Source organism: Diadema setosum, chromosome 9, assembly GCF_964275005.1.
Source record: "Diadema setosum chromosome 9, eeDiaSeto1, whole genome shotgun sequence".
Classification (NCBI taxonomy): Eukaryota; Metazoa; Echinodermata; class Echinoidea; order Diadematoida; family Diadematidae; genus Diadema; species Diadema setosum.
This window is the reverse complement of record NC_092693.1, coordinates 27,663,805-27,691,386: the sequence shown is the minus strand read 5'-3', so window position 1 is coordinate 27,691,386 and position 27,582 is coordinate 27,663,805. Positions and strand designations below refer to the sequence as shown.

At 38.9% G+C, this 27,582-nt stretch overlaps 1 protein-coding gene across 1 annotated transcript; it reads right to left on the bottom strand.

Moving 5' to 3' along the window:
• On the bottom strand, positions 1 to 27,582 carry LOC140233271 (b(0,+)-type amino acid transporter 1-like). The gene is made up of 11 exons (XM_072313382.1): positions 27,201 to 27,582; positions 25,069 to 25,326; positions 9,792 to 9,917; positions 9,255 to 9,360; positions 6,745 to 6,789; positions 5,545 to 5,668; positions 4,772 to 4,875; positions 3,439 to 3,535; positions 2,490 to 2,642; positions 1,014 to 1,182; positions 1 to 191 (listed from the first exon to the last, which is right to left on the bottom strand). The coding sequence occupies exons 1-11, from the start codon at positions 27,580 to 27,582 to the stop codon at positions 1 to 3; spliced, it is 1,755 nt and encodes a 584-aa protein (XP_072169483.1).

Genomic DNA, 27,582 nt, shown 5'->3' with positions numbered 1-27,582 from the left:
TTATTTTGCTTCCTTCTTATCAAGTATCTTTTGTTTTTCTTCACTCATTCTTCTCGAGCCGTCAATGCCGACCTTTTCTTTAATCTCTTCTTTGTCGACCTGAGAGCCATCCGATGTCGTCATATCAGGTGGTGGTTGGTACTCGGATGGAGTGACGTTGAAAAATAACTGGCAATATATCGTAACGGTATCTGTGGACAATTTCAAAACGAAAGAATTTAGTTAAAGTTTATGTGAAAGACGGCAAGGAGTTTCATAAACCTTGAATGCTTAATGTAAATTCCCTGTAAACTCGAATTTGACCGGATACATAATGCTCTTTTCGCCACTACGTCAGATTTTTGGTGATAATTCCCTCCTTTTTTTTCAAGTTACAACACTTTCTATCATCTTGCATCCTTACTCCTAAGGGGAAACGCCTTGCCAAATTCCTCAGCTTTTTCTCCCACTACTCAAACACTTTTATAACCATAACCTCAAAACTTATATTGATGGTCAATAAGACTAAAAGAAAAGTAAGATATTTAGTAATTGTCATTGCTTTGCGTCTTATACCCCTTTCATAAACTCACCCTCCAATTATCCGCCTAAGAATAATTTCAATAAAAAAATGCGTTCACAAACTCTGAAAATTATCCGCATTATTTTCACTAGCGCCCGTCCTGAAAAAAAGGCGGATAATCGTCATGGTGACTGCACACGTCCCTCCTGCGGGAAAGACAGATGACGTTTGACCGCACCCCGGCAATTATCCGCATTATTTGGGTTTGCGTTCATAAACTCCAAATCTGGTCCCGATGCTGCTATTATGCGGATAATAGAAGGGTCTAAAAAAAACGGATTATTCTTCCCCCTCTCCGATTTTACGACCAGATGATGCGGATATTATCCGTATTATTGAGTTTATGAAAGGGGTATTATTCGTTTCAGCACTCAGCAGCACTCTGGTTGTATCCCTACTCAGCGGGACTCGGGCTAGGGCTGGAAATGCCAAATGTGTATGCTCTGCTCACCCATGAATGATGGTCTGTATTCCCAGAAGATGAAGATGAAATAGGCCACCAGGCCGCTACCAATGAGAATCACAATTCCCAAGACGTCCACCAGCCGAGATTCAACGAAGGGAGCGAGGATGAAAAAGATCCCAGCCACACACAACAGTACGGGGAGGGCTAGATTTACCTGCAGGGAATAGTATTAATAATTATTCAAATTCAATTCAGTGATACAATGATGGACTATTTACTCAGGGTAACCCTAGTGCAAGCACGATTCGCTGAAGTCTTTATCATTACTCGAGCATTAGTCAGGTGAGGAAAACAAAAGATATATGGTACGAATATTTTTTGTACAGGCCTGTACTCATACATACATATCGGTGACAATATTCAAGCGCCTTAAACATTACCGTAAAGTTTGGAATACGTCATGTGAACGCATCAGTCCGAAGACCGTCTTCGCAAAGGGAATGGACATCCCACCGTCAAGAACATCCCTATAGCACGACAGTGAAGAACTTTTCTGCTATCTGATAAAATGTGTGAAAACTGAGCAGATCTCTGTCATTTAGAGCATCGCTTCGTTGTATAGCGCAGATATTCAATTCATGACGTTAGATCATACTGATTTGTTGTGTTTTCACGTGACAGCCTAAGAAGCATTTTTTTTTTCTCGAAAGGTGTAACTATGGGAAAGATAAAGGAAGGACGGTATCGCTTAATGAAATAAAAATCTTGTGAATTGACAAAAGAAAAACAAACATACAAACAGTCACAATTTATAACTGATGCAGCTCTGGTATAATGTTTGTGACAGATTACATTGTTCGTGTGTTGATCCCCTTTTTAGCAGTTATTGTATCAACTGACTGCCTTTTTGTGTTCCGTTAGAAATAGGTAGAATGTTCTTACACAAGGCAAAGAAAAACAATCCCAGTCGTCGGATCCGCTTTCGAATGAAAGCTTGATAGTTGCACAATATGCAAAAGAATAGAATTTAGAAATGTAATGGAGCAATGCAGATGTAATTCACAAATTTTACAAGCTATACTTTTCGTGTGAATTCCACTTTTCCATGTAGAGTTACAAAATAAGATTGTATTGTTTACTTGTTTATTCATCCAAACCAAAGTTGATATCAGTATAATTATTGTATTCACGTTCTGTTGAAGCTTATGAGATTCAAAGTTCCTTAAATATTATGTACTCATGTACGCGTTATGTATATTGCTTTTTATTACTTTAGATGGAAATAAAATCACTTGAATTGAATTGAATTGAATTGAATTGAATTGAATGCATTCGCACGGGATTCCATGAGCTGCGTAACTTTTACAACTCTAAAATCTTCCATCATGCTTGTATTTTTGAACAACGCCCCCTCGAGCACTAGCTAGTGATTCAGGAGGGAGTAACGTAATACCAAAGAGGTTATATAATACTCAGTACACTGGGCTATCATTTTGAGTAAGCCACGTGGGACACACTCACCTTATACGGTCTAGGTATTTCTGGCTTGCGAACGCGAAGGACGATGACAGCCAGGGCGATGAGGGTGTACGAGATCCAAATGGCAAAGCTGAAGAATTCGATTTGGTGTTCGAGACTGAAAGGAAGCAGCAGCATGCCAAGGGACAGGGAGCACTGAGCCGGAAGTAAAGGGTTACAACGTGAACATGGGTCAGTAAAATATCACATAATCCAGGGATAATGGTGTAGTCGATGTATATGAAGTCAGTTATCAAGTTGATTAGACGGTGTTTCCTATTTGAATAACATGCAAATTCTTACACATCTAGTGCTTGTTATTCAAACAGAGCACACCATTTCCGCACTGAATTTACCCGACGACATATTCTACAATAACTTTAAGAGACGGAAGAAGGAACCGTAATAGGTCTAGTGCAACAGTTTTACCCATAGACTTGATCCCAATCAACCTTTGCAATACGTAATTCTCATATAGAACATTGCATGTCTTTTAACAAAATTTACTGGCGGAAGGCTTAGTACAAAAGAGATGAAATTTACGTCATCACGTCTCACAAACACGCGATGTCAACACGCCTAGAACGCTACTTCGGAGGTGAAACGTCAGCCGCGGTGCTTTTCTTTCCGATACATCTATCTAGGCCCACTACATCAGTACCGCTGTCAGTCACAATGAGATATGTTGTATGTGGAAGACAACTCTTCTTCATTCCTTATAGCGAGCTTGGTACTCTACAAACAAAACAACATATACATATCTTCCTGACAGTGTGGAATTCGCTAATTCTTGCTCTTTAGAAGAGTTGGGGGTGTTGCCAGCTAGCAGACGGTGATGGGGTCATGTAGGAAAATAGTTCGCAGACTAAAATGTGACCACGTCTTACAGTGGTGATCATTAATTGCTATTTCATTTTATCATCATTATTCACATCATTCAAACATTTCTTACCATGAGAAAGAGCGCCGCATTTGGTGAAAGGGTGTCAGGACTCACCATACCCAACACTCCCGGCATGTGGCCTTCCCGTCCAAGGGCCACCGTCATCCTGTTTCAGAGTACCACACAATATCATTATCACGTGTGTTTTTGGCCCTTGTCTGGCCCCATTCGATTTTTAATGCTTCTAATTTTATTCACTATTGGATAACTTCATGACATCAAAAGAATACAACTTATTTCCTTGGCCACACTACACAAGTCACATGTCATTGAATAGTCTTTCTTCTTTTTTTTTTCTTGAAAGGCGAATGTTAATGCAGTAAATCTACGCAGTTTTGAGAAAAAAATAACACAAAGAGTCCCGGCATTTTCATTAATAGGTTCGAATTCCCTTGCTTTTCATTTTGCTAGCATTGCTGATTGATCGTTGCATAATACAATGTATACAGATTGTTATCACATACTTTCAAGTGCAATGAGTGAGTAGTCTTATTGAGGGATGTCTGTAAGTAAGGTGTGTGACGACACCGTTGGAATTATGAAGCATGTGCATACTTCAAAATATACAAGGTATGCAACGCTCCGAGACAGATTCACTCCATGTACGTTCTGGCCACGTTCTCTGTCACTATCTCCAAGAGTCTTTTCACCTTCTATATACATCATGGTTCAGTCAGCATGAACTGGTTTCTATCCAGCTCCTTAATGTGATAACGTGATTACGGTGATGTCGAAACAAATACAGTGCACTCCCGTTATAACGAAATGCTCGGGACCGGCGGTTTTCTTTCGTAATAACGAAATTTCGTTATAACCGAACAAATACAATATATAACGAAACGCAAGGAAGCCACTCATATATGACATTCTGTTTGTTGAATACTCGTCATACACTGGAAAGCTATGTAAACAACAAAACAAATAGTTAATCAATTTCAGATTATTGCATTACAATAACGCAAGTTCCCCTCGGAAACTGTGCGTGACACACCAAGCGAACACACAGTGATGTGACGCGTTCGCCCATGCAGAGACGCTGTAAATGTCTTGTGTATTTTCGAAAGCGATCCGCATTTCGTTATAACGGAGCACATTCCTTTTGTTTTTCTTTGTCAGTGGTGCTCGGAAAAGACTTCGTTATAACGAAAATTTCGCTATAACCGTGTTCGTTATAAGCGAATTTTGTACCATAGACTTTAATGGCGATGATTTTGGGACCAGAAGTATTACTTCGTTATAACGAAATTTCGTTATAACCGTGTTCGTTGTAACGGGAGTGCACTGTATGAGGAGTGACATGCCTGACTGGGGTTAGGTAAGGCATAGCCGGACTAAGACATACCTGGAGAATGTGTAGCATATCCCATTCGCCGTTCCAAAGGCTGCACAGCAAATGAGGAATGGTGTTAACCAGCCGAAGATCTGGCTGTGAAACGCCGAGAAGCTCTGTTTGGAGAACGAGAAGGATTTCGAGTACTGACTAGTACACATGAAATTTCAGGGACTTCTTTTTCTATGACCACACTCCATCTCGACACTGGTAATCGTTCGGCTAGTAGGCCCCTATCATAACCTTTTTGCAAAGGTCTTCACGCTGTCACTAGCACTGCCATTCGAGAGCGTAGAGCTAGATAGCCTCTGGACTATTGCTGGGTCTTGGCTTTAGCTAGGGCTTGACTAGTCTCAGGTAACCACCCTCTGCAATCACTACAGCTGAAGGGCTTTGAAAAGGCTCGCGTCCCGCACTTGAGAAAGTCTCTTCGCTTGGGTAAAGGAGCCAGTGAAGCAGTAACAAACAAACTGTCGAAAGCTGCTCAATTCTGTACTATACTTCACACGCCTAAAATGTGAACTTGAAGTAAATGTCCATACTTCGTGTACCTGGTTATCTGACGTCATCTGTACAATTTACCGAACACAAGGATTGGCAACATGAATAAACCCACCCAAAGTATTTGTTATTATCAAAGCTCATTTATTTGAGTCATTCATACTGCGATGACGTTCATGCACATCGAGGTACCAGTAATAGATGATACAAAAGATCTTGCAGTTAGACAAGATTCTAAAATCCCAACTGATTAAAAAAAGGCTCGTTCTCCGTTGCAGACTCACAAGCGCCACAGCTTCTGACTGGAGGACAACATCTGGCGATAGCACACTATAGTAGGCGATGTTTGTCAGAATGTACAGAATCGTCACAGTCGGCATGGCGATAGCGATAGCACGAGGAAGGGTTCTGCAGATAACGTTGGTTAGAAGAGGTATATCAGTTTCGTTGCACAAATTGTTGAAGCATCCTTCAACAAAGACAGTAATCTTCACGGTATTTCATAAAACTTCAAATAATTATGGCCGGAGTTTTAGCGGTCTATTGTGCAGTTAATTACGCTGAACGTGTATGAATTTTAAAGAACGCTTAAACATAAACGTGTTTTATCTCTACTGAAATCTACATGGGATAGTTCTGGAATTTAAAAATTCGACATTTCTGGCGCAAAACGTCATTGTTAAAGGAGATGGCTAGTAACTGATCAGAGAATCAGTGGGAATGTTGGGGGATGACTGTACCAATTCTTGTGGGATTCATTTAAGAGTACATTATAGGTCTATTGTTGTGTGAAAATTGTTTGCTTCAGAATGGTCTCATATTCAAGTAAAGTGCAGTTTAATGTTTCCATGTTGGCCTGCCTGTACAGTAACGGGGCATTAAAGTGCACACTTGTACTCTTAAATGAATCCCACAAGGATTGGGACAATCATCCCCCTGCATTCCCACTGATTCCCACTGTTCAGTTACTATCCATCCCCTTTAAAGAAAGCATTGATATATATAGGATGGTCACATTAATTACGTCTCTATTTCAACCTGCCTAAAATTTAAAAGCTACCTCAGATCCGTCGTATCGATTTTTATGGCGTGTATTGTAATAACCTCGCGATGATGACTTTAGTGGTAAGATCGGTTTGTATAGTTGCTAGGTTAATGACAACTAACATGGTTTTAAAATCGTTTCTTTTTCCATAAACAATGAAACAGCTCTGAGTTGATGACATGAACATCAGCTGAAATATTAAGCTGTAATAACAGTAATACCAAATCCGCACTTACGATATTTTGAAGACATGATAAATCAATCGTTTATTGCGTCCAATCGGCACCACGAAATTTCAGTTCAGTGTGTTTCAATGAAATGTTCAAGAATAAAAGTTGGCATTATGTACATCACGTCCTTTGTTTAAAAAATTTGCTTTAAAAAAAAGTTAGATAAAGCCATAATATTTATGTTACGAGAAAGCAGCATCAGAACTCACTTAGCCGGCTCTTTCATCTCTTCCATTGAATAGGATAAAGTGTTCCTGAAAGAAACAAGGAATGACGGAGTAATTATTTCGTTAAGTTCTACTTATTGGATCGAAACATTTTGTATAGCTCTCCTGTATAGTGTCATGCTAAAAAAAAGTCAAAATAAGTTACTCTATATAGATTATCTTATAACTTTCATACATTTGTGTATTGTCTTCTCATATACGTCTTTGCAATTTAAAGGACTGTCTAACTGTGTCTGTTTACCCAGTGTCTCGATACTGATATTAGAATGAAAAACTTGAGATAGGAGTGAGAAATGAAAGAAAATGAATCATGATAGTATATCATGGTCATCGTAATCATCACCGTCCTGGCGATTAACACCCTATCATTAAGCTAGCAATGCTTTGCTACGTATTATCAATCATCTCAAGGAATTAAACATGCAGCCACATTCGACACATTCCAAAGGAAGCACACAAGCAAGGCTGACCACTTCACAGCCGATACTAACTTGTTGACCCTCAAAGCAAAAGTGGTATTTGGCAATATCAATAGAAAGAAATGTTTATACATTTATTGAAAAATAATGAAATGGATAATTTCCCAAATGTTAATTGACGGATCATTTTTGTCATCTGGTCTACGAAAGTTCATTCTTTGTTTGATTTGAACAGGATTGATGAATCCCATAAACACACGTATGGCTTATGCATTACACGTATGTCGCTCTGGAAACTACTGAAGTGCCTCTAACCAACTTAGAAAAAAGAATGGTCATTTGTACCGATGTGCCCATGAGCTAACCCCAGATTGGCTTATTATGAAAATTGCCTGGACTTCCCCTGTATGAATTCATTAATGACATCAGAATAATCCTTTCATTTCCATACAAATGGCACTAGATATTATGCGGTACTGTACATGTTTGAGCACCGTATGAAAATTAAAGTGACGACGAAAACATGAGTTTTGACAGTCATTGGCAAAAGCTGTATCATTCATGCTCTCTTTGCAAATAAAGAAATGATATTGAGGAGTTTAGAATTTAAGTCTCGGAGAAATAAAAGAGGAAAACCGTTTAATGCATCTCATTTCTGATGTCTTTTTGGGAATGATGTTTGCCATTTCGTTACAGGCATTGAAAAATGGGTGCTGTTCGTTATTCCGAAGGTTCGCTATTCCGAAGGATCGTTATTTCGCAGGGTCGTTAATCCGAAACAAACAAATTCCCTATACCTAGAGGTTCGTTAATCCGAAAATGAAAAATTGTTCATTAATCCTAACATTTGTGGAGTTATCCCGAAGGTTCGTTATTCCGAAGATTCGTTAATCCGAAAATGAAATTCGGAACAATGAACCTTCGGAATAACGAATCTTCGGAATAAAGAGCCTTCGGAATAACGAGCTGTAACCGAAAAAATAATGAAAAGGAGATCAAAGTCCAAATACAAACGTGTATTGAGCAAATAAAGCAATGACAGTGGAACATATTACTAACAGCTTGAGGAAAATCGGACAATCTGTTGGAAAGTTCCGAGCCCATGTGAGACCTTACAAATTCATAACTTTTGAACCGAATGTCTGATTTTGTTCTTAAACTTCAATGATGTGTTCTGCCCAATCCAAACGTAGCCTACCTGTTTTGGGGGCAAGTTTCCATTTAACCTTGTTTGTTGGAATTGTTGTTGCTGTTGGGTTGTTTTTTTTTGGGGGGGGGTGGCATTCTTTTACTCAGTATTTGTAGGGTAATGAGATTGGTACTTGTGGTATATACACCGGTTATCATCTACTCTTAAAACTTACAGAAAGAAAGATTCCGAGCAGTGCCGAGAGAAATCTATCACCCGCAGATCACTACGTTCGGCTGAGTTATTCACTGGAGGCGAGTTGCCTTGGCCGAGATCTTCACGTTAACCAAGGGTCAAAGGACAAGCCCACCCAAATATACAACGTGGATTGAGTGAATGCAGCAATATTAGTACAGTGTAGTACGCATTAGTGACACTTTAAGGGAAATTGGACAATCCGTTCAAAGGTTATGACGTTTTAAAGTTTTTGTGTTGCCATCGCTGGATGAGAAGACTGTTGCAGTTTGTGACGTCACGTATTGAATATGCGACTAGATAAAGAAATTATTAACGGAATTTACTACGACATACTAAAAGTATTGATTCACTTAATCCACATAAACAAGTGCATGTCTCTTAATACCAGTTCGTGTTGCCCGAGGTGTCTCATTGGTACCGTTTGCTAGTGACAACTGTCAGTAATTAGTTACCTGACAGAATTCACAACAGATCGGTATAATCAGAAGCCGATTTGCAAACAGCATCAAGAAGTTATGATGCCGCTTGACTGTTGACAAAACAAAAATGATACCAGAAGAATTCATTCAATTTCAAGTTCTGAATAAGGCTTCGAAACTTTGTACAGGTACATCGTGTCATTCCATTCCAGGTCCAAATGAAATGTAGTCTTTGCATTGATGACTTGGTGATGAGTTATTGATTACCATCCTTCAAAGGCAAACATTCCTTGATAGAAGGCCATCCCATACGAAAAGACATCAGTAGAAGATCCCTCAAAAGACTTATCGACAGCCAGATATCCCGGACCGTCTGCAAGATCAATGGAGTGTGAAAATATTACAAAGATTATTGCAATCTCATAGGTGAGCGTCTGAAAGACAGAGTAATCTCTATACTGTGAAAAACCGTCACCAAGACAAGGGTATCTGTAGTACATTACACAAAGACTCCACACAGATACATGATAGATCAGCTAGCTTATGCTTCATTTTTGCAATTAATATCTAAATTTTAGTAACTTTGATATCAATCACGCAATTCAAACCTGTATTTTGTTTTGTACTTTTTGTCTTTCATTTTTCTTAAAGCAGAAATTTCATTCTAGAATTAAAAAAAAAAAATTGTCCTTGTGAATATTAGGCACAAAAATATGAGTGGAAAAAAAAAAACCACCCAGCACATCTTCCAAAACTTATAAAACTGAACAGTGACTTCAAAAGCCAATTGATATCAAAACCTACCTACTGCAATGTCGTAAAGTCCCAAAGCTATGATGTGAAGAAGAGTCAGGATTTTGATGACGGTAGCGATATTTTGTGCCCTGGCTACCACTCGGAGATTAGAAGCTTGAAGAAGCATTACGAAAACTGGGAGAAAAGAAAGGATTATTGAAAATGGACCTTGTTTATGTTTTATTACACTATTAGATAGGGTCCATGTAAGATAACAGGGTGCAACAGTAGTGAGAACATTAAATGCCTGTATTTTAACTAAAAAAAAAAAAACTGTAAACAGTAGGGAGTTCAGTAGTTATCTTGGCATCTTGCGATGGTTGGGTTCTTTCGTCTAGACCAGTAACTTCAATTTCCGCATTGGGTATTAGTAGGCTTGCTAAGGGCGAAAAAAGGGGCGATCGCTGCATTTTATAGTACAAATGTCTTACTTGGCACAGATGTTCCCTAGGGCAAATGAAAAATTTTCGTCTAAAGAGACAATCTGTATCTATGCAAATAACCCTTAATTCGCATAATTTATGCAAAATACATATAAAAATTATTAAAAAATATATGTGCGTCCAGCAGAAATACCTAATTTGGTAGAAGTATTCTATAGAATATGTGAAAACAATTCCTGCAAAAATTGATTTCATACCTATGTAAATAAACATAAAATTTGCATAATTATGCAAGTTAAATGCAAATTGATTTGTAAACAATTAAAACCCCCTTAAATCTCTTCCTATAGATATATCTTACCCGTTGTAAACACTCTATGAAACAAAATGAGAAAAGAATTTGAATACTTGAACTATCATTACCACCTAATTTACATAATAAATTACTAAAGAACGTAAATTAAAAACACTATTTTTAAAGTTTTTCTCACAGTCTAAGAACTGCATTTTATGATAAAACTACCAAAGTAGTATGCACATCCTTTTGTCGAATGGAAACGGTTTGTAATATCAAAACACTACTTCTCTATGGAAATACCACCTAATTAGCATATTACGCATATTAACACCCGAATGTACCAGATGTCAATGGTCAAGGTCGACTTAACAAATTGTATCAGTTTATGAGATAATTCAGACTGGATTAAGCAAATTTCACCAAACTTGGTCCAAGGATGACGTATGATGGGGCAATTAATTAAGCAGTTTTTAAGTAAAATCGGCAAAGAGGTGAAAGGTCAAAAAGTTCAAGGTAAATGCTCAAAATTTCATTATTTCCCCCATATCTATACAATGTCTGGAGGTAATTTCTTGAAACTTAGTGACTGCACCAAAGTAAGATTCTCCAGAGAGTTTTAGATCAAGAGATCAAAGGTCAAAGGTCAGGTGAAAATGTTAAAATTTCACTTTTTTCTATCTTCATGGAACTTGGTACTGGCAGGAATATTCTAGGGATTTAGGGGTCATTTGTCAAAGGTCAGGGGTCAAAGATCAAGGTCAACTGGGCCCTTAAAATTTCACTATTTCCCTCATATTTATGCAATGCATGTAGAATTTTTTTTCGATGTACATGTATTAGCTATACCTAATTGAGATTCTCAGGGAAATTTCCTGGCAAAAGGTCAAAGCTCTAATGAAAGTGCTATATTTCACTTTTTCTTGTGAATCAAGGTATCATGAAACTTAGTACATATTTGTGCATGTTCTACCTGACAGTGATTCCCTTGTTGATTATCGACAAAAAAAAATGTTAAGTGTTTTTATTTCCTCTTGATAAGTAGGAAAGGACATGGCATTCAGTGACATAGTATAGTCATCACTGTCATTGCATTTAGTATATGGGTCACATGACAGTTAATCTTGATGCACGGAATAACCTCTGACATTCTTACCTTTTACATTTTTAACTGTGTATTTTTTTTTATTTTAACCTCTGACGTCTTTACACAAAACCAGTTAACATAATTATTTTTTTAAAAAGCTTCAAGATCATGTAGGTCATGATCATCTATACAGGTATTAGCTGGTATGTGGTGGAATATAATATTTGTAGGACCGCCAGGGAGTTATATTATCCCAAGGGAAAACAATCACAACCAGGGAGAATATGACATTTACGATCCTTGCAAACAGTAGCATGTGACAATCTCTTGATAAATCACATTCTAGTAATTGTAGAGGTCATGTAATGTACTCTTTTATGGCAATGAATATATTATTTTCCTTTGATTTATTGTTGAAATTGACTGATTTTAAGTCAGAGACCAAGAACATCTCCTATATTGTTCACATGACAATTGTTGCATACATTGTTGCCTTATCACAATGTTATTGTATATAAATTTCCTAGAACAGTTGCCATGCCATAACAGCTCGTAGTATATTGAGGCCAGAGGGATTTTTTTTTTTTCTGAAACAAACTTTGTTTCTAACTCAAGCTTGTAAGTTCTTAATGTGTGCAGATACCCTTGCATCCACATAGTTTGCATAAGCTTGTAATCAGTTTGACGTAAAAAGCCTCTTATTCGCTTGGTTGCCTACAAAATACAATTAAAATCAGATTTCACACTTTCACTATATGGTAGGGTCTTTTTTCGTAATCATTTTCTGACCATGACCTCAGTTGTGTACTGTTTGAAGGGAAAAAAAAGTTCCTTTTGTAAGCAATATTGTTCCGATTTTCATGATATTAGTGTTATTCCTATGTAGGACCTACTGTTATATCTATAGTTATAATCATATCTAGAGTGTCACTATCGAGTGCTATTTTTCCCAACCTGCAAAGTATTTATGCAATGAGGGAATATTGATAGTAAAATGATTTTAAAGATCAATATGTTTCGAAACTTTACGTCTTATATACTTATTTACATAATTTATGCATAAAATGCCTGAGTTAATTAAATAATATGGGAACAATTCAAGCAACAGAAGAGTGTTGTTGAGAGAATATTGTCTTATTCTGTTAGCTTTGGGGATATCAAGTTCAACCGATTTAAGGCATTGTCACATGATTGCTTTTTGTTTGTTCTGATTATCTATGTATAGGTATTAATATGCATATTTTGCAAATAACAGGTTGTTTGCATAGAGACAGTTTGTCTCTTTAGATGAATCATTTGCTTTTGACCCAAGGAACATCCATCCCAGGTTCAAACTTTGTACTACGAGATCCAGTGCTTAATAGATTAGAAATTCTTTCAAAAATGCAGATTTTGGCACAATAACTTGCATAATTATGCAGATTTTATGTTAATTTACATAGGTATGAAATAATTTTTTGCAGGAATGTTTCCACATACTCTATAGAATACTTTTGCCAAATTAGGTATTTCTGCTGAATGCACATATATTTTTTGATAATTTTTATATGTATTTTTGCATAAATTATGCAAATTAAGGCTTATTTGCATAAATACAGATTGTCTCTTTAGATGAAAATTTTTCATTTGTCCGAGGGAACATCTGTGCCAAGTAGGACATTTGTACTAAAATATGCGTTTACCCCCTTAGCAAGTCTACTGTATAGATTTCTAGAGTACGGGGAAACAGAGGGGTCATCCCACGAGCTTGACACCCATGAGACATACAGCACACGAGTTCGACATTGAAACAAGGTCTATGAGTCATAAAGCCCACGATCTTGACACTAGGCAAAATAAGCCCCGTGATGTAATGTCGGGTTTGTTTGTTGTTGTTGTTGTTGTTGGTTTTTTTTTTGGGGGGGGGGGGCTGGTGTCAAGCTTGTGGACCTTGTTTTACTTATAATGTCGAGCTCATGGCCTTATTTGCCTATAGTGTCTGGATGGTGGACTGTACAGCTCATGGGCTTATCTTACTTGATGACGAGCTCATGAGACTTGGTTACTTGTGTCTAGCTCTTGGGCTGTATAACTAGTGGGCTGTATGACTCGTGGGCTGTATAACTAGTGGGCTGTATAACTCGTGGGCTGTATGACTCGTGGATGTCATGCTCGTGACGGGTGTCTTAAACAGATCACTGTCGTCAGAAACGTAACTAAAATCCGAAACTTTCAGAATCTACATTTTTTTTTTCGTTTGTATACCCAATTTGTGGTGGCGCCCTTCCCTCATGGCTGCACCTCTTTGTCGCTCTGAATTTTCTCTCATTTTCATCCTGATTTCATACGTTCGTAAATGACTGTTCGTGAGTATGATACCACAGTTTGCATATTTTGACTGTTGTGGTGCTGTTTGTACCGGTTTCGTGGTTTTACAATATCGAAAAAGATGTATTTAACCTGCTTCAATTTTCGTCGAAGCCAAGGCTTTACACCTGCCATTTCATGTACACTGATTACAACATTAACTTTCGCCTTGATCATGTGTGCACTGACCATGACTAGACTTGTGTACTCGCGTGAAGCTCTTTTGAATGTTGGAAGAAGAGTCGCTATTCATGGTCATACCCCGCCTTTCACACGCAGTGAATGGCAGCTTTGGAAAAACTTGAACGTTGCTCGCGGTACAAAGAGAGGCTGCCGTGGCGGACAGAAGGCTGCTAAATATGCTGCACCTTGTGTTATTTCCCTTGGAAACGAGCATGCTGAGAAAAATCTACATGCAACTATTTGTCATGACAAACCTAATCTTCGCCGTCAGGCTTTTCCCAAAATTACTTTTCAAACTCAACGTAAATGCCGCGCTGGATTGTGGAACGCCCGTTCGATGTCTAAAAAGACGACTTGTATTTATGATCTCATCATAGAGAGCGACCTTGATGTTTTGGTGTTGACTGAATCGTGGCTTCAAGGAAACCAAAGAGATGAACTCGTCTTTGGGGACATCAAAACAACTCTGCCGAACTACACCTTACTCCAGTGCCCACAACAAAGCTCCAGAGGAGGAGGGATATGAAGGTGTGATACATCGCTCCTCAGCTCATGTTACTGTGCATGGTGTGACTGATTTCAAGAGCTTTGAGCACATGGATTTCAGTATCCGACTCTCTTCGGCATTGGTTTTAAGATGCTACGCCGTCTATAGACCACCACCTTCGCCCAGGAACAAACTGACATATAACATGTTCCTGCAGGAATTTCTCACGCTGCTGGAATCAGCAGTAATAGCGGATAACGCACCACTCCTGCTGGGTGACTTCAATCTTCATGTTGACGATGACAGGGATGTCCAAGCTCAGTCATTCATGTCTTCCATTGATTCGCTTGGCTTCCATCAACATGTAGCAGGTCCTACCCACATCGCGGGGCACACACTGGATTTAGTAATGACCAGGAAGGTGGATGATGTTGTCTCTAGTCTCACCCTTCAAACCGGTCTCCCTTCGGATCATTCTGCGGTCGTCATCACTGTCAACATGATGGGGCATCGTAACGGTACGAAACACGTATCTTTCAGAAAGCTTCGAGATATTGATATATCATCATTCAAGCAGGATATTCGCGAGTCTGCTTTATCATCTTCGGCAGCTATGTGTCCTTCTGATGCTGTGGATCTTTACAATCGTACAATGACTACACTCTTGGACAAACATGCGCCCTTACAGAATAAGACGGTGACACCTAGGCCATCAGCACCATGGTACACGCAGGAATTAAGAAAGGCTAAACAGAACAGACGGCGCGCCGAGCGTAAGATGCGGAAATCTGGCCTTTCAGTTGATAAAGACATCTATCGCCAGCAATGTAACTCATACTATGCAGCCCTGATATGAACGAATCCAAGTCCAAACATTGGACTGGTGTGATTGCTTCTGCGGATTGCAAGGAGCTATTCAGAATTGTTAAGGGACTTACGTGCTCTAACCACGAATCTGTTTTTCCAGATCATTTGTCTGATGCTGACCTTGCCAATGATTTTGGGCAATACTTCAGTGACAAAGTTAGCAGAACTATTTCGGCGATAGATGTCTCACCAACTGACGAGTTGTCATCCAGCGTGGAATCACGTTCACTGCCTCAGGTCAAGAGCATTCGTTTCTGCGATTTCCAGCCTGTCTCTCTCTCTGAAGTCAAACAGATCATGACAATTATTAAACCGAAGACATGTGGCCTTGACCCTATTCCTTCTAGACTCATGAAGTCATGTACTGATGAACTCATTCCTTTCATCACAAGGATCGTTAATCTTTCCTTATCATCCGGGGAAGTTCCATGTGCATTCAAGACATCGCTCATCATACCGCTCCTCAAAAAGTCTTCGCTTGACAAGAATGACTTAAGGAATTATAGGCCAGTCGCAAATTTGCCTTTCATCAGCAAGGTTCTCGAGAAGATTGTGTCAGATCAACTCATATCATACCTTGAGACAAACAACCTGTTTCCTCAACATCAGTCTGCGTACCGGAAGTGTCACTCTACTTAGACTGCCTTAGTAAAGGTAGTGAATGATCTTCTGCTTGCCGTTGACAAGGGTCTTGAAGCTGCCCTCATTCTTTTGGATTACTCGTCGGCTTTTGATACTATAGACCACACCAACCTCATCAACTGCCTGAGAGAGCACTACGGGATGGATGGATCTGTGCTTCGCTGGATCGAATCCTACCTCACTGATCGTAGTCAGAGGATCGTTGTGAACGGCGTGGAATCCAGGTCATTTCTTCTTTACTGTGGCGTCCCGCAGGGTTCCGTCGTAGGACCATTGTTGTTCTCCCTTTACTCTGGTCCGTTGAGCCACATCATTGGCTCACACCATGGAGTGCAGCGCGCAATCTACGCGGACGACACTCAGTTGTATGTCATAATGAACGCTGATCTCAAACTAAATGAAGCCAAAACTGAGTTGTTGTTCGTCTCATCTCAGTTTAGGCAGCAACCGGGATTTCAACCTTCTTTGGATATGGCTGGAGAATGCTTTTCTTCCTCTGACTATGTGAGGGATCTTGGTGTTACTCTCGACAAGCATCTCACTCTCACTAACCATATTCGAAATGTCTGCAGATCGGCTTCCTTTGGCATTGCTAGGATCGGGAAAATAAGGAGATTCCTTAATGAGTCATCTACAGAAAAGCTGGTACATGCATTCGTGTCTTCACACTTGGACTATTGCAACAGCCTCCTTGCTGGTCTTCCTTGCTCCTGTCTTGCTCCGCTACAACGCATCCAGAACACCGCTGCACGTCTCATCACACGCACGAAGAAGCATGAACATATCACACCTGTCATCAGATCTCTGCACTGGCTACAAATTCATGACCGCATCATCTTCAAAGTTCTACTCCTCACCTACAAGATTGTCCACAACTTAGCACCATCCTATCTTCATCATCTGGTTTCCCTCCGGACTATATCTACTTCCTCAACAACCAGACGCCTTCGTTCTCACTCCACTGCACACCTTCAACTCACATCGGCACCGCGCACCCGTACCCGTTATGGCAACCGCGCCTTCAGTGTTATTGCACCTACACTATGGAACAACTTGCCCATCCACGTCCGTGAAGCTCCAACAGTAGACTCCTTCAAATCATCACTGAAAACTCATCTGTTCTCTCATGCCATGTAATTTGTATTAATTTATTATATGCAGTCTGTATATATGTTAAGTTCGTTCTATAAGTTATAACTTACAATGTTCATTTTATGTATTTTGTATCTTGTATTGCGTTTCATCGTATCACAATTTGTATATATTCCATAATTGAATCTATTTTCCAATTTTTGCTTCAGCGCTTAGAAACGTTGTAATAAGCGCTTTATAAATGATATTTATTATTATTATTATTATTATTTCGTTTGTATACCCAATCATATGTGTGTGTTGTGTGGTGAAGGTATGTATGGTGTTTATCCCTCCTTTCGTTACTACTGTATCATTCTGTTTAGTATTTTCTGTGGTGTTCTTGTTTTGTCACGGGTCAATGAATCTCGACATGGCCGTCAGGGTGTCGGCAGTCTTCAGCCACTAACAGCCATGTCTGATAGCGTTCTGGACTTAGTTGCGATCATTCATTTACAACATGAATGATTCTTGCAATTTCCCATTTACCGCACTGGACGACAAGGATTTTATGCACCTTGTTTACAATCCTGAAACACATTTGACTGACCCCATAGATATAGCTGAAGTTTTTAATGATTTTTTTTTGTGTAAACATTGGGCCAAATCTGGCTGATAAAATTCCTGAAGCGCAGCGGGAATTTCACTCTTTCCTGGGTGGTAGGAATATGGAATCTTTATTTTTTGTCCCGATTGTCGAAGATGAAATAATAAAGATTGTTGAGAAGTTAAACAATAAAAAAAGTTCGGGATATGATGGAATCACAAACTTCTTGGTAAGAAATGTGATTCATGAAATAATTTCGCCTCTTACTTATATTTTCAATCAATCTTTATCTACTGGTAAAGTTCCTCAAAAAATGAAAGTAGCAAGAGTTGTTCCCATTTTTAAAAAAGGGCGAAAAGACCTTGTCAATAATTATCGCCCCGTTTCTCTTTTAACTTCCTTTTCAAAGATACTCGAAAGACTTGTGTATAAACGCACCCTTAATTTTCTTCTTCAGGCAAAAATATTTAGTGAATCTCAATTTGGATTTCGGAAAAAACATAGTACAACTCACGCATTACTCAAGTATATTGATAAGATAGCTCATGCTATAGATGATGTTTCTCACACTGTCGGTGTTTTCCTTGACTTCTCCAAGGCGTTTGATACAATAGACCATGACATTTTACTTTATAAGTTAAATCATTACGGAATTCGGGGAAGGGCGCTAGAATGGTTCACTGATTACTTAACAAATAGAAAACAATTTGTAAGTATCCACGGTCACGACTCCCAACCAAAACGGATTTCTTGTGGTGTTCCACAGGGTTCCTTGTTAGACCCACTTCTCTTTATTTTATATATTAACGATATCCACAACTCCTCTCAGATTCTTTCCTTCGTTTGTTTTGCAGATGATACAAATTTGTTCTTCTCTCATCAAAATCCTGATGCGCTTATAAACATAATACATAAAGAACTTGTTTCTGTTCAATCTTGGATTTTTGCGAACAAATTATCCTTGAACATCGATAAAACTCAGTATAAAATTATGTTATTCAGTAATTCGCCACCTGTGTTACCTCTCTCTGTCAAGATAAACAACATTGATCTGTCACAGGTCAACAGTACAAAATTTTTGGGTCTTTATTTCGATAGTGATTTGTCTTGGAGAACCCATGTTAATTATGTAAGCAGAATTATTGCTGGAAATACCGGGGTTCTTAACAAACTTAGCTATTATTTTCCATGTAATATTCTACAGAGCATATATTCAACTTTGATATCTCCCTATCTCAACTATGGGATTCCGGTGTGGAAATGCTTCTAAAAACCTTATCGATTCGTTATTTCTTGTACAAAAACGCGCTGTTAGAATTGTTAACCACACGAACAAACTTTTTGTTAGTAACAAAATTTTGAAAATTCCCGAGTTATTTTGTTACAACGTTGGCCTGTTTATGTTTCAATTTTCAACTGGCCAATTACCAGACGTATTTTCCCAAATGTTTACAAGAAATTATACAGTCCATGATTATCCAACTCGTCATCGTTACGCATATCACCTTCCACGTACCCGAACAATTTTCGCGAAAAAATTCATTTTGTTCACTGGGCCCAAATATTGGAACGAACTCCCTACGGAACTTGTAAGTTGTAGCACTGTAACCTCATTCAAACGAAAACTGAAGCAATATCTTCATAGCAGCTACATTGTACGGCATGCATAGTGTATAGTTCTTGTTGCTCTTTATGTTACCCCTGGTCTATCCCTTATTAGTAGTCCGGCAGGTCCTAACCATGAACACTATTTTTGATCAGTCTGCCTGTTGCGCTCTTCATGCACCTATTGTTCCACTCGGTTCTCGAAATTCTCGTACGTGACAGCTGTCGGTTAAGGCCGTGTCACACCTTTCCGGGCAAGCCTTGCGTGCGACTTGCAAAGAACAATTTTGACTACCCGGAGGTCCTCGTAGATGATCCGCACATGACAGTACCTAGCACGTATCTCAACCGTAGTCGCCTGGAGGTGCGCACGCATATTTTTTTTTTTTACCCGCAACCGTAATTAGGCCCTGTCACACCTTTCCGGGCAAGCTACCCGGGCTTGTTACGTGTAGGGATTTTCTAGCATACCGGACATTCCTGAGGGCGAGATAGGATTTGAGCGAGTCAGCGCGTGTGTCTTACTTGCTGGACGCGTTCTTCTTAAATTATACTTGCGAGTATACTGTCTGACCTTTGTACCAGTCGCGTGGGGGCCGACAGCTCAGTGAAGGAATTCCTCTGATGGAATGGCTGAAATCCCATAGAATTTCATTATCTTGACTGCATACGGGACTGCGAAGTACGTGCGTGGGAGTTGCCTGGGAAGTGCTGCCGCTAAGGGCCTCTTACTGGCGTTCTGCGTGGACCTCTCCGGGCATTTCCGCGACTCACCCGGAAAAAGTTTTGGTCATGCTCAAAACTTGGTTGCGGTTAAATCGGACTTGCGTGAGCACCTCCGGGCAACTACAGGCGAGATACGCGCTAGATACTGTCAGGTGCGGACCAACTGCGGAGAGCTCCGGGGAGTAAATTTGTTTCCCCGCAAGTCAAGCCGCAAAACTTTCCCAGATACGGTATGATAAGGCATGAATGAAAATTGCAAACATTCTTGTTCACCCGCTGAAAATCTTCTACGTGCTGGAAACTACCTCCTCGCCAGAAGCCCGCGTAGCTTGCCCGGAATGGCGTGACACGGCCTTAACTATGGTCACACGGAATGCTTGGTTTAGGACCCATGCTCGAATGTTACTCCTGAGCTTTATTTCCCTAGTACACGGTATTGTTTACATTCACAACAAATCTCATCATCATTCCACCTTTTACTTATGTATTTATGTCATACAGTTACGCCATTTTCTATACTCTGCAACACACCCCTTGAATCTCTGCAACCCCAGTTGTTGTTCTACCAATGCCCTTACTAAGTAGTAGGTTATACTGCTGCAACATGTGACCTTTCTGCATTTTTATTTAGTGACATATATCTAATTGGATTTTTGTTTTTGTTTGTTTTAATCGGTTTCCCCATTCCAGTTATAGTTGGTCTTAAAAAAAATCCGCATTTTAAACTTCCCCTAATCTGATTACTCACGGGACCTGCGGCTGTACAAGCTAATGCTTTTGCGCAGGCCCCATCATATTTTTGGCATCATGACCACAGTTTAATTCGCATGCATACAGACCTTGTGTTTATACCAAATCAAACTTCTGTACATTCCGATGAAGTCTCATCTAAATTATGTTTTGTATAATTTTCGTATTTATATACTTTACTGTGATATTATGTGAGAAATATGAAAATAAATTGAAATGAAAATGAAAAAAACTTTGATAACCATTTGTACAACGAATCAGATGTGAAAGAGATGAATGATAATATCCCAGAAATGAAATCTAATTATGATGTCAATGTTTTTGCCAATCGGTTAAAATCTTCCACGTATTTTACTCAGAGTACACTAAAGTCCTACACTGGTTTGTATAGGAAGGATGAGCTGTGTTTTCTTCAATTAAACATTAGAAGCGCCCACAGTAATTTTGATAAGTTTCACTTTTTATTAGAGGATGTTAATTTTCCTAAGAATTCTTTAATTGGTCTGCGGACTGAAACCTGGCTTTCTGACTCACCTAATGATATGTATTTTTTTTTTGCCAGATCATCATTTAATTGTTAAAAATAGGCCGGTTAAAAAGGGGGGGGGGGGCTGGGTTGCACTATATGTCCCCAAATTTCTTGAATATTCTATTTTACATGATGTATCCATCATAAACGGCACTGTAGAATCACTTTTTGTAGAATTGCGTATCCCGAAACGTAAAAATATGATTGTAGGGGTAATATACCGACCACCACAATCGAATTTTCATGAATTCAACGAAATAATTCAGAATATGTTGTTGAAGACAGGTACAGCATATAAAGACTGTGTGATTATGGGAGATTTCAATATCAACTTAATCGCATGTGCTAAAAATAAGTTGGCACAAGAATTTTTAGATGTTTTTTGGTCTTCATTTTTAGTGCCCGTGGTAACAAAGCCCACAAGAATAACCGATTAATCTGTGACACCTATTGACAATATTTTTTATTAATTTACCATTGTCAGATATTAAAACAGATATTGTAATATCAGACATCTCTGATCATTATCCGATCTTTGCTCATTTGTCGACAGGTCAATTTTTTGGAAGTTTTAGAAATTATTATGTTTCTAAGTACAAATTCACTTATGATGATAACATTAATATTTTGAAAGATACTCTAAGTGATGTGGATTGGTCTCCGGTATATTTAAGCGCAGATATTGATTTGTCTTATGATATTTTCATTAAAAAACTGAAGTCATCTATTGATAGTATTATACCACGAGGGAAACAAAAGGGACCCCACCGTAAAATGGTCCCTAAATCCCCCTGGATTACGAAAACATTATATCAAGATCTATAAACAGGAAAAATAATTTGTATTATGAATATATAAAATGGATACATTTAATACTGTATTAAAAAATAAACATATTGATTACAAGAATATCTTAACATCATTGTTGCATACTGGAAAGAAACGATATTATGCTGATCAGTTTATTTTATATGAAGGTGGTATGAAAAATACATGGAAAGTAATTAATCATGCTTTGAATAAGAGTGAGAAATCTGCAATGATATCTCACTTAAAAGTTGCGGATGAGAAAAAGAGTGAACCCAGACAAATGATGGCTGAAACATTTAATTCTTGCTTTTCTCAAATTTGAGAAGATTTAGCCCAATCTATCCCCGCCTCTAATAAATAGTTTTATGCGTTTTTACAGGATTCAAATCCAAGTTCAATTTTTTTTTTCATACCAACAAACTCTGACTTTGATGAAACAGATAATTATCTTTTAAAGAATATCATTAATCAATTTGTTTAACCTCTTTTTTATATTTTCAATTTGTCCTTAACAGCTGGCAAGTTTCCAGATGATATGAAGCTGGCTAAAGTTATTCCTATTTCTAAAAATGATAACAATCAAATAGTAAGTAATTATAGGCCGATATCGTTACTTACTTCTTTATCGAAAATACTTGAAAAAATTGTATATAATAGGACTATTAATTTTCTTAATAAACATAGTATATTAAGTAATCAGCAGTTTGGTTTCCACCAGAAACATAGTAAATCGCACGCCCTTTTGACATTTATTGACCAAATTGCTCATTCAATTGACTCATCTCTGTATGCTGTAGGAATCTTTCTGGACCTCTCCAACAAGACCTTCGATACCATAAACCATGAAATACTTCTCCACAAATTATGCCACTATGGGATTCGAGGAATTGTCTTGGAGTGGTTCAGAAATTATCTATCAGACCGTAAGCAATATGTCAACGTAAACGGTTCCTCTTCTTCTATGCAGTTTATCTCTTGCGGTGTACCCCAAGGCAATTTACTTGGGCCACTCCTATTCCTTATTTACATCAACGATATTCAAATGTCCTCAAATGTATTGCAGTTTATATTATTTGCTGATGACTCTAACATATTTCTTTTACTCTCATTCTGACCTTTTTGAACTTTTTACCAAATTAAGCAATTACCTTATTCATGTTATAGATTGGATGAAAGCTAACAAGTTATCCCTTAATTTGAAAAAGATTTCATATATGATTTTCGGTAACACTCTAACTGATCTTCCTAATCCTTTATTATGAGATGATATTCCAATAATGAAAGTTACTTCTACTAAATTTCTCGGTGTTTCTTTAGATAACAAACTTTCCTGGAATGTCCATATTGATACTATTTGCAAAGTGATTTTTCGTAATATAGGAATGATAGCTAAACTCAAATGTGTTTTGCCAACAGCAAATTTATCAATGCTTTATTCTACGTTGATTTTTCCGTATCTAAAATATGGTATTTTAGCCTTGGGAAATGCCTCATTAACATTACTCAACAGGATTTTATTATTGCAGAGAAAGGTTCCTAGAATAATTAACCATATGTCTATTTATGCACACACTCGTAATTTGTCCATTCAGAATAAAATCGTTAAAATCACTGATGTATATCAGATGCAACTTGGTCAATTCACGTACAAGCTCCATAACAATGATCTTCCATCAGTTTTTGATTCAATGTTTGTTCTTAATAACTCCGTACATAAGTATCCCACGAGACAATCTAGCTGTATCCATCAACCTTTAAAGCGAACATTCTTTTCCCAAAATACTTTTATTTATCGTGGACCCAAAATGTGGAAGTCCCTTTCTACTGAAATGAAAAATTCAATCAGTATTGGCACATTTAAAATCAAACTAAAAAAAAAAAATTATTCAATCGTTACTGAAATTTGATACAACAGACAACCTTCCTCTCAAATCAGTATTTGCTTCCAATTCTCATATGCCGATCTTATTACACAACCTATACTTGACATGCTGTATGCTCGCTGGCTTCCTCGTCTCGTGACCCTTTGTTGTTGTTTATTTGTTCGGGTTTGCATGGATGTTCCTGTATTAGCGTGTGTTTGTTTGAATGTATGTGTATCTGTGTGTGTCATCTGGTCCCATTGCTTTACTTGTACCTCTTCCTCTTATCTCTTCTGAATCGGAATGCCCACTCGTTTATTCGAATCTATACGCACATGTGCATAGACTCCCATCCCCCCCCCCTTTTTTTTTACTCGGGAACTTGCTAATTGTACAAGCTTTGCTTCTTATGCAAGTTCCCTCCATATTCCTTACTAAAGCTAGTGCTGTTCAATAAAGTGATTTCATGAAGATCAAATTATTTGAATAATACGTAGGTCATACATGTTTGTAGTTACAGGTGTGTATGTATCATACTTTTGTTACACTATTGTTTGTATTTGCTTTGTGACACTCCAACCTTGTACAAATTGTTAATGCCCTTACGTAACAATGAATTTGTATTATTTGCATACGGAAATAAATGAAATGAAATGAAATGAAAAATGAAATAGTACCGACGTAATACTTTCCAGGTCTTAGATCAGTGTCACATATTAAACCCAAGGAGACGTTAACGGTATGAGTGTACAACTCTTGAAGGCTTTGCACCCGTCTGATTTTCAATGTTTGGGAATGCGTGGTTTTATCAAAGACAAATTGACAGAACAAACCAATAACAAGAGTTGTATTTGGGTATGCTTTTTGGTAAAAGCACGAAAAATAAAGGAAGGGGTACAATGCACTATCTACCCGTGTTTGGAGCTTTTGGTAGAGCTATCAAGGCGGAAAGTTTTGACCGACCCTGACGGTCATTATAGTAGGTCATGAAGTTCTTATTCCTATAGGTTGCTTATACACTCAGCATTCGACTTACTGATGAATGTGGCTGCGTGTAACTTGACTGCCGTTTCGTCTCGAAGGCACAAATGATCAGAGACCGAGTTGACATAAGGAAATATCATGTATTCTCCTACAACGATGCTGATGATGGCTAAACTCATCGGCCTAGCAACCAGCAAAGCGCCCCATCCGTGCAGAAAGGCCAAGACTTCACCATATCCCTCATGAAGGTAGGTGTGATCCCCACCAGCTTTAGGAAACATCAAGGCAAGCTCCATGAACACCACCGTCCCTGGAAAAAACATGATAGACCAACACACTCAGTACAGCACATAGGTACTGAGTATTTACTCACTTTCAACCATTTATTTGACTTCTTGATCTTCTTCAACTGAGAAAAACATAGCTAGAATTTTTTTTTTCAGATTTCTATTGTTAGTTTTAGTCTTGATTTTTTATCAAATCAAATCTTGGGTGAGCCATGATAACTAAGGATTTAAAACCATGTTGTGTAAGTACACACAAATACACAGCAACCCAAGCACCCACGTATATACCCCCCCCCCCCCCATACACTTCATGAAGGCTACGGTCACAGCAACCAAAGTCAGCCTCCTCGGCTACCGGTCGGCGAGTTTTTAGCCAAAACCGGTCGGACAACGATCGGTGACCGATCAGTGACCGACCAGGCGCATCTGATTTAGGGCATCGGTCGGTCGCCGCTGAAGTTTTAACGCGGAGTTAAAATTTCAGCGGCGACCGACCAGTTTTCACTGGCTGTCCAAAATACGCTCGGTGTCCGAGCGGGAACCGCCCAGGCACTGACCTAATCGAGCGGTCGTTGCCGAGCGATTTAGGGAACAAAAATAAGAGAGACAAAAATGACAACAGCACAGAAGAAAACCAAGAAAATAGATCGAGCGGTCGCCGTCGAGCGATTTAGGGACTAAAAAAAATGTTAAGATAAAAATGACAGAAGCACTGAAGGAAACCAGGGACTAGATGGAGAAGATAATGTAGCGCAATTTGGAAGAAGCAGGGGGAGGGATAAGAGGCAAGGAAACCCTCAACATCTCAGCATCTCAACATCTCGGCAACCAACATGAGGGACACGGAAGTCAGAGGCAACCACTCTAGGGCAAAAGAGATGAAAGCTAAAAGTTAGTGTTGATATGTTGACGTAGTAAAATATGGTTTGGTTACCTTATCATTCATTAAAGGCCTATTGATTGAAGAAGAAATGAATGACAAGAGATGGGGGAAATTAAAATATGAAATTAAATAGGAATAGAAAAAACTGTCAAATATAGAAAAAACAAGATATTTTGGAAAATTTAATCTATTCTAATCTTTGTTCCATCTTGGGTGTTCCTCCCCTTTGTTTTATTTCCTAATTTCTAGTTATCTGTGGTATCACATAGCTGAGGTTTGTTAGTTGATAAGTTAACTCTTAGATCTTTTGCCTCGAGTTTTATTTTAATCAATCAATAAGTTAATTAACACATACAAATCACATAGGTACATTAATAAACACTGGTAGCTCGTGAGAAATTTCCGGCAGAGACCAGCGGGTGGCCGTCGGTACGCCTACGGGTCACCGGTAGATGACCTATCGATCACCCGTCGGTCGCTGAGCGATTTCGTAAAAATCGGCCGGTGGCCGTGGGAGATCATCCAGTTGTCGATGGGGCATCGCTCGGTGACTGCTCGGACTCTGCGCATTGCAGATCCCTATATTTCGCCCAAATTTTACTGAAAATCGATCGGTGACCGATGGGAAATCGACAGGGCACTGCTCGGCCATCGCTACGGTTTTACAGCCTGCTCAGCATCTCCAAAAACTGCTGAGCGGTGCCAAAATTTCAGCAGCGACCGAGCAGGCTACAAATCGGTCGGTTGCCGCTCTGAGTTGTGACCGTAGCCTAACTCCGAATTCAGCTTCAAGGAGTGTAGGTATTGTCAATTAAGTGTTGCCATCAGTTAAATTGATTGAATCGATAAATAGTCAAAATCGTTCCTAAACACAAATGTGTATCATTAATGTAGTAATATTTACCATGTAGTGGTTCCCTAACGTGAATCCAAAGATACATACATATACATATAATATTTACATGTACCGTGCATACAAGTATTAAAAGTGAGGAAAAGTTTTTATGAGTTTACCAATAAAAGCGATGACACCGCAGAAAAACCAAACAAGTAGGCTGGCGCCGGGACTCCCGCTGTACCTCAATACCCCTCTCGGAGACACAAATATACCAGTCCCAATGACAACCCCAATCAGCAGCGAGACAGTTTCGACTATGCCGAGTTTTCGGCGTAGAACTACCGGTGAGTTTTGCGTGCTTTGGAAGGACAGGAGGGTGTCGGTGCGGCTGATATCGGACTTCATGCTGACCTTGCTCTCGGAGCGATCCAGTCTTGGAGGTTGACCACCTTCCGATCTGTAGACTGGATAGGAAGGTGCAGATTCATGGTTGCTGATGCCGCTGTCGTTGACCATCTTCTGAGAGTTATCCCCGCCTCTGGGAGTGGGAGGCGCCAT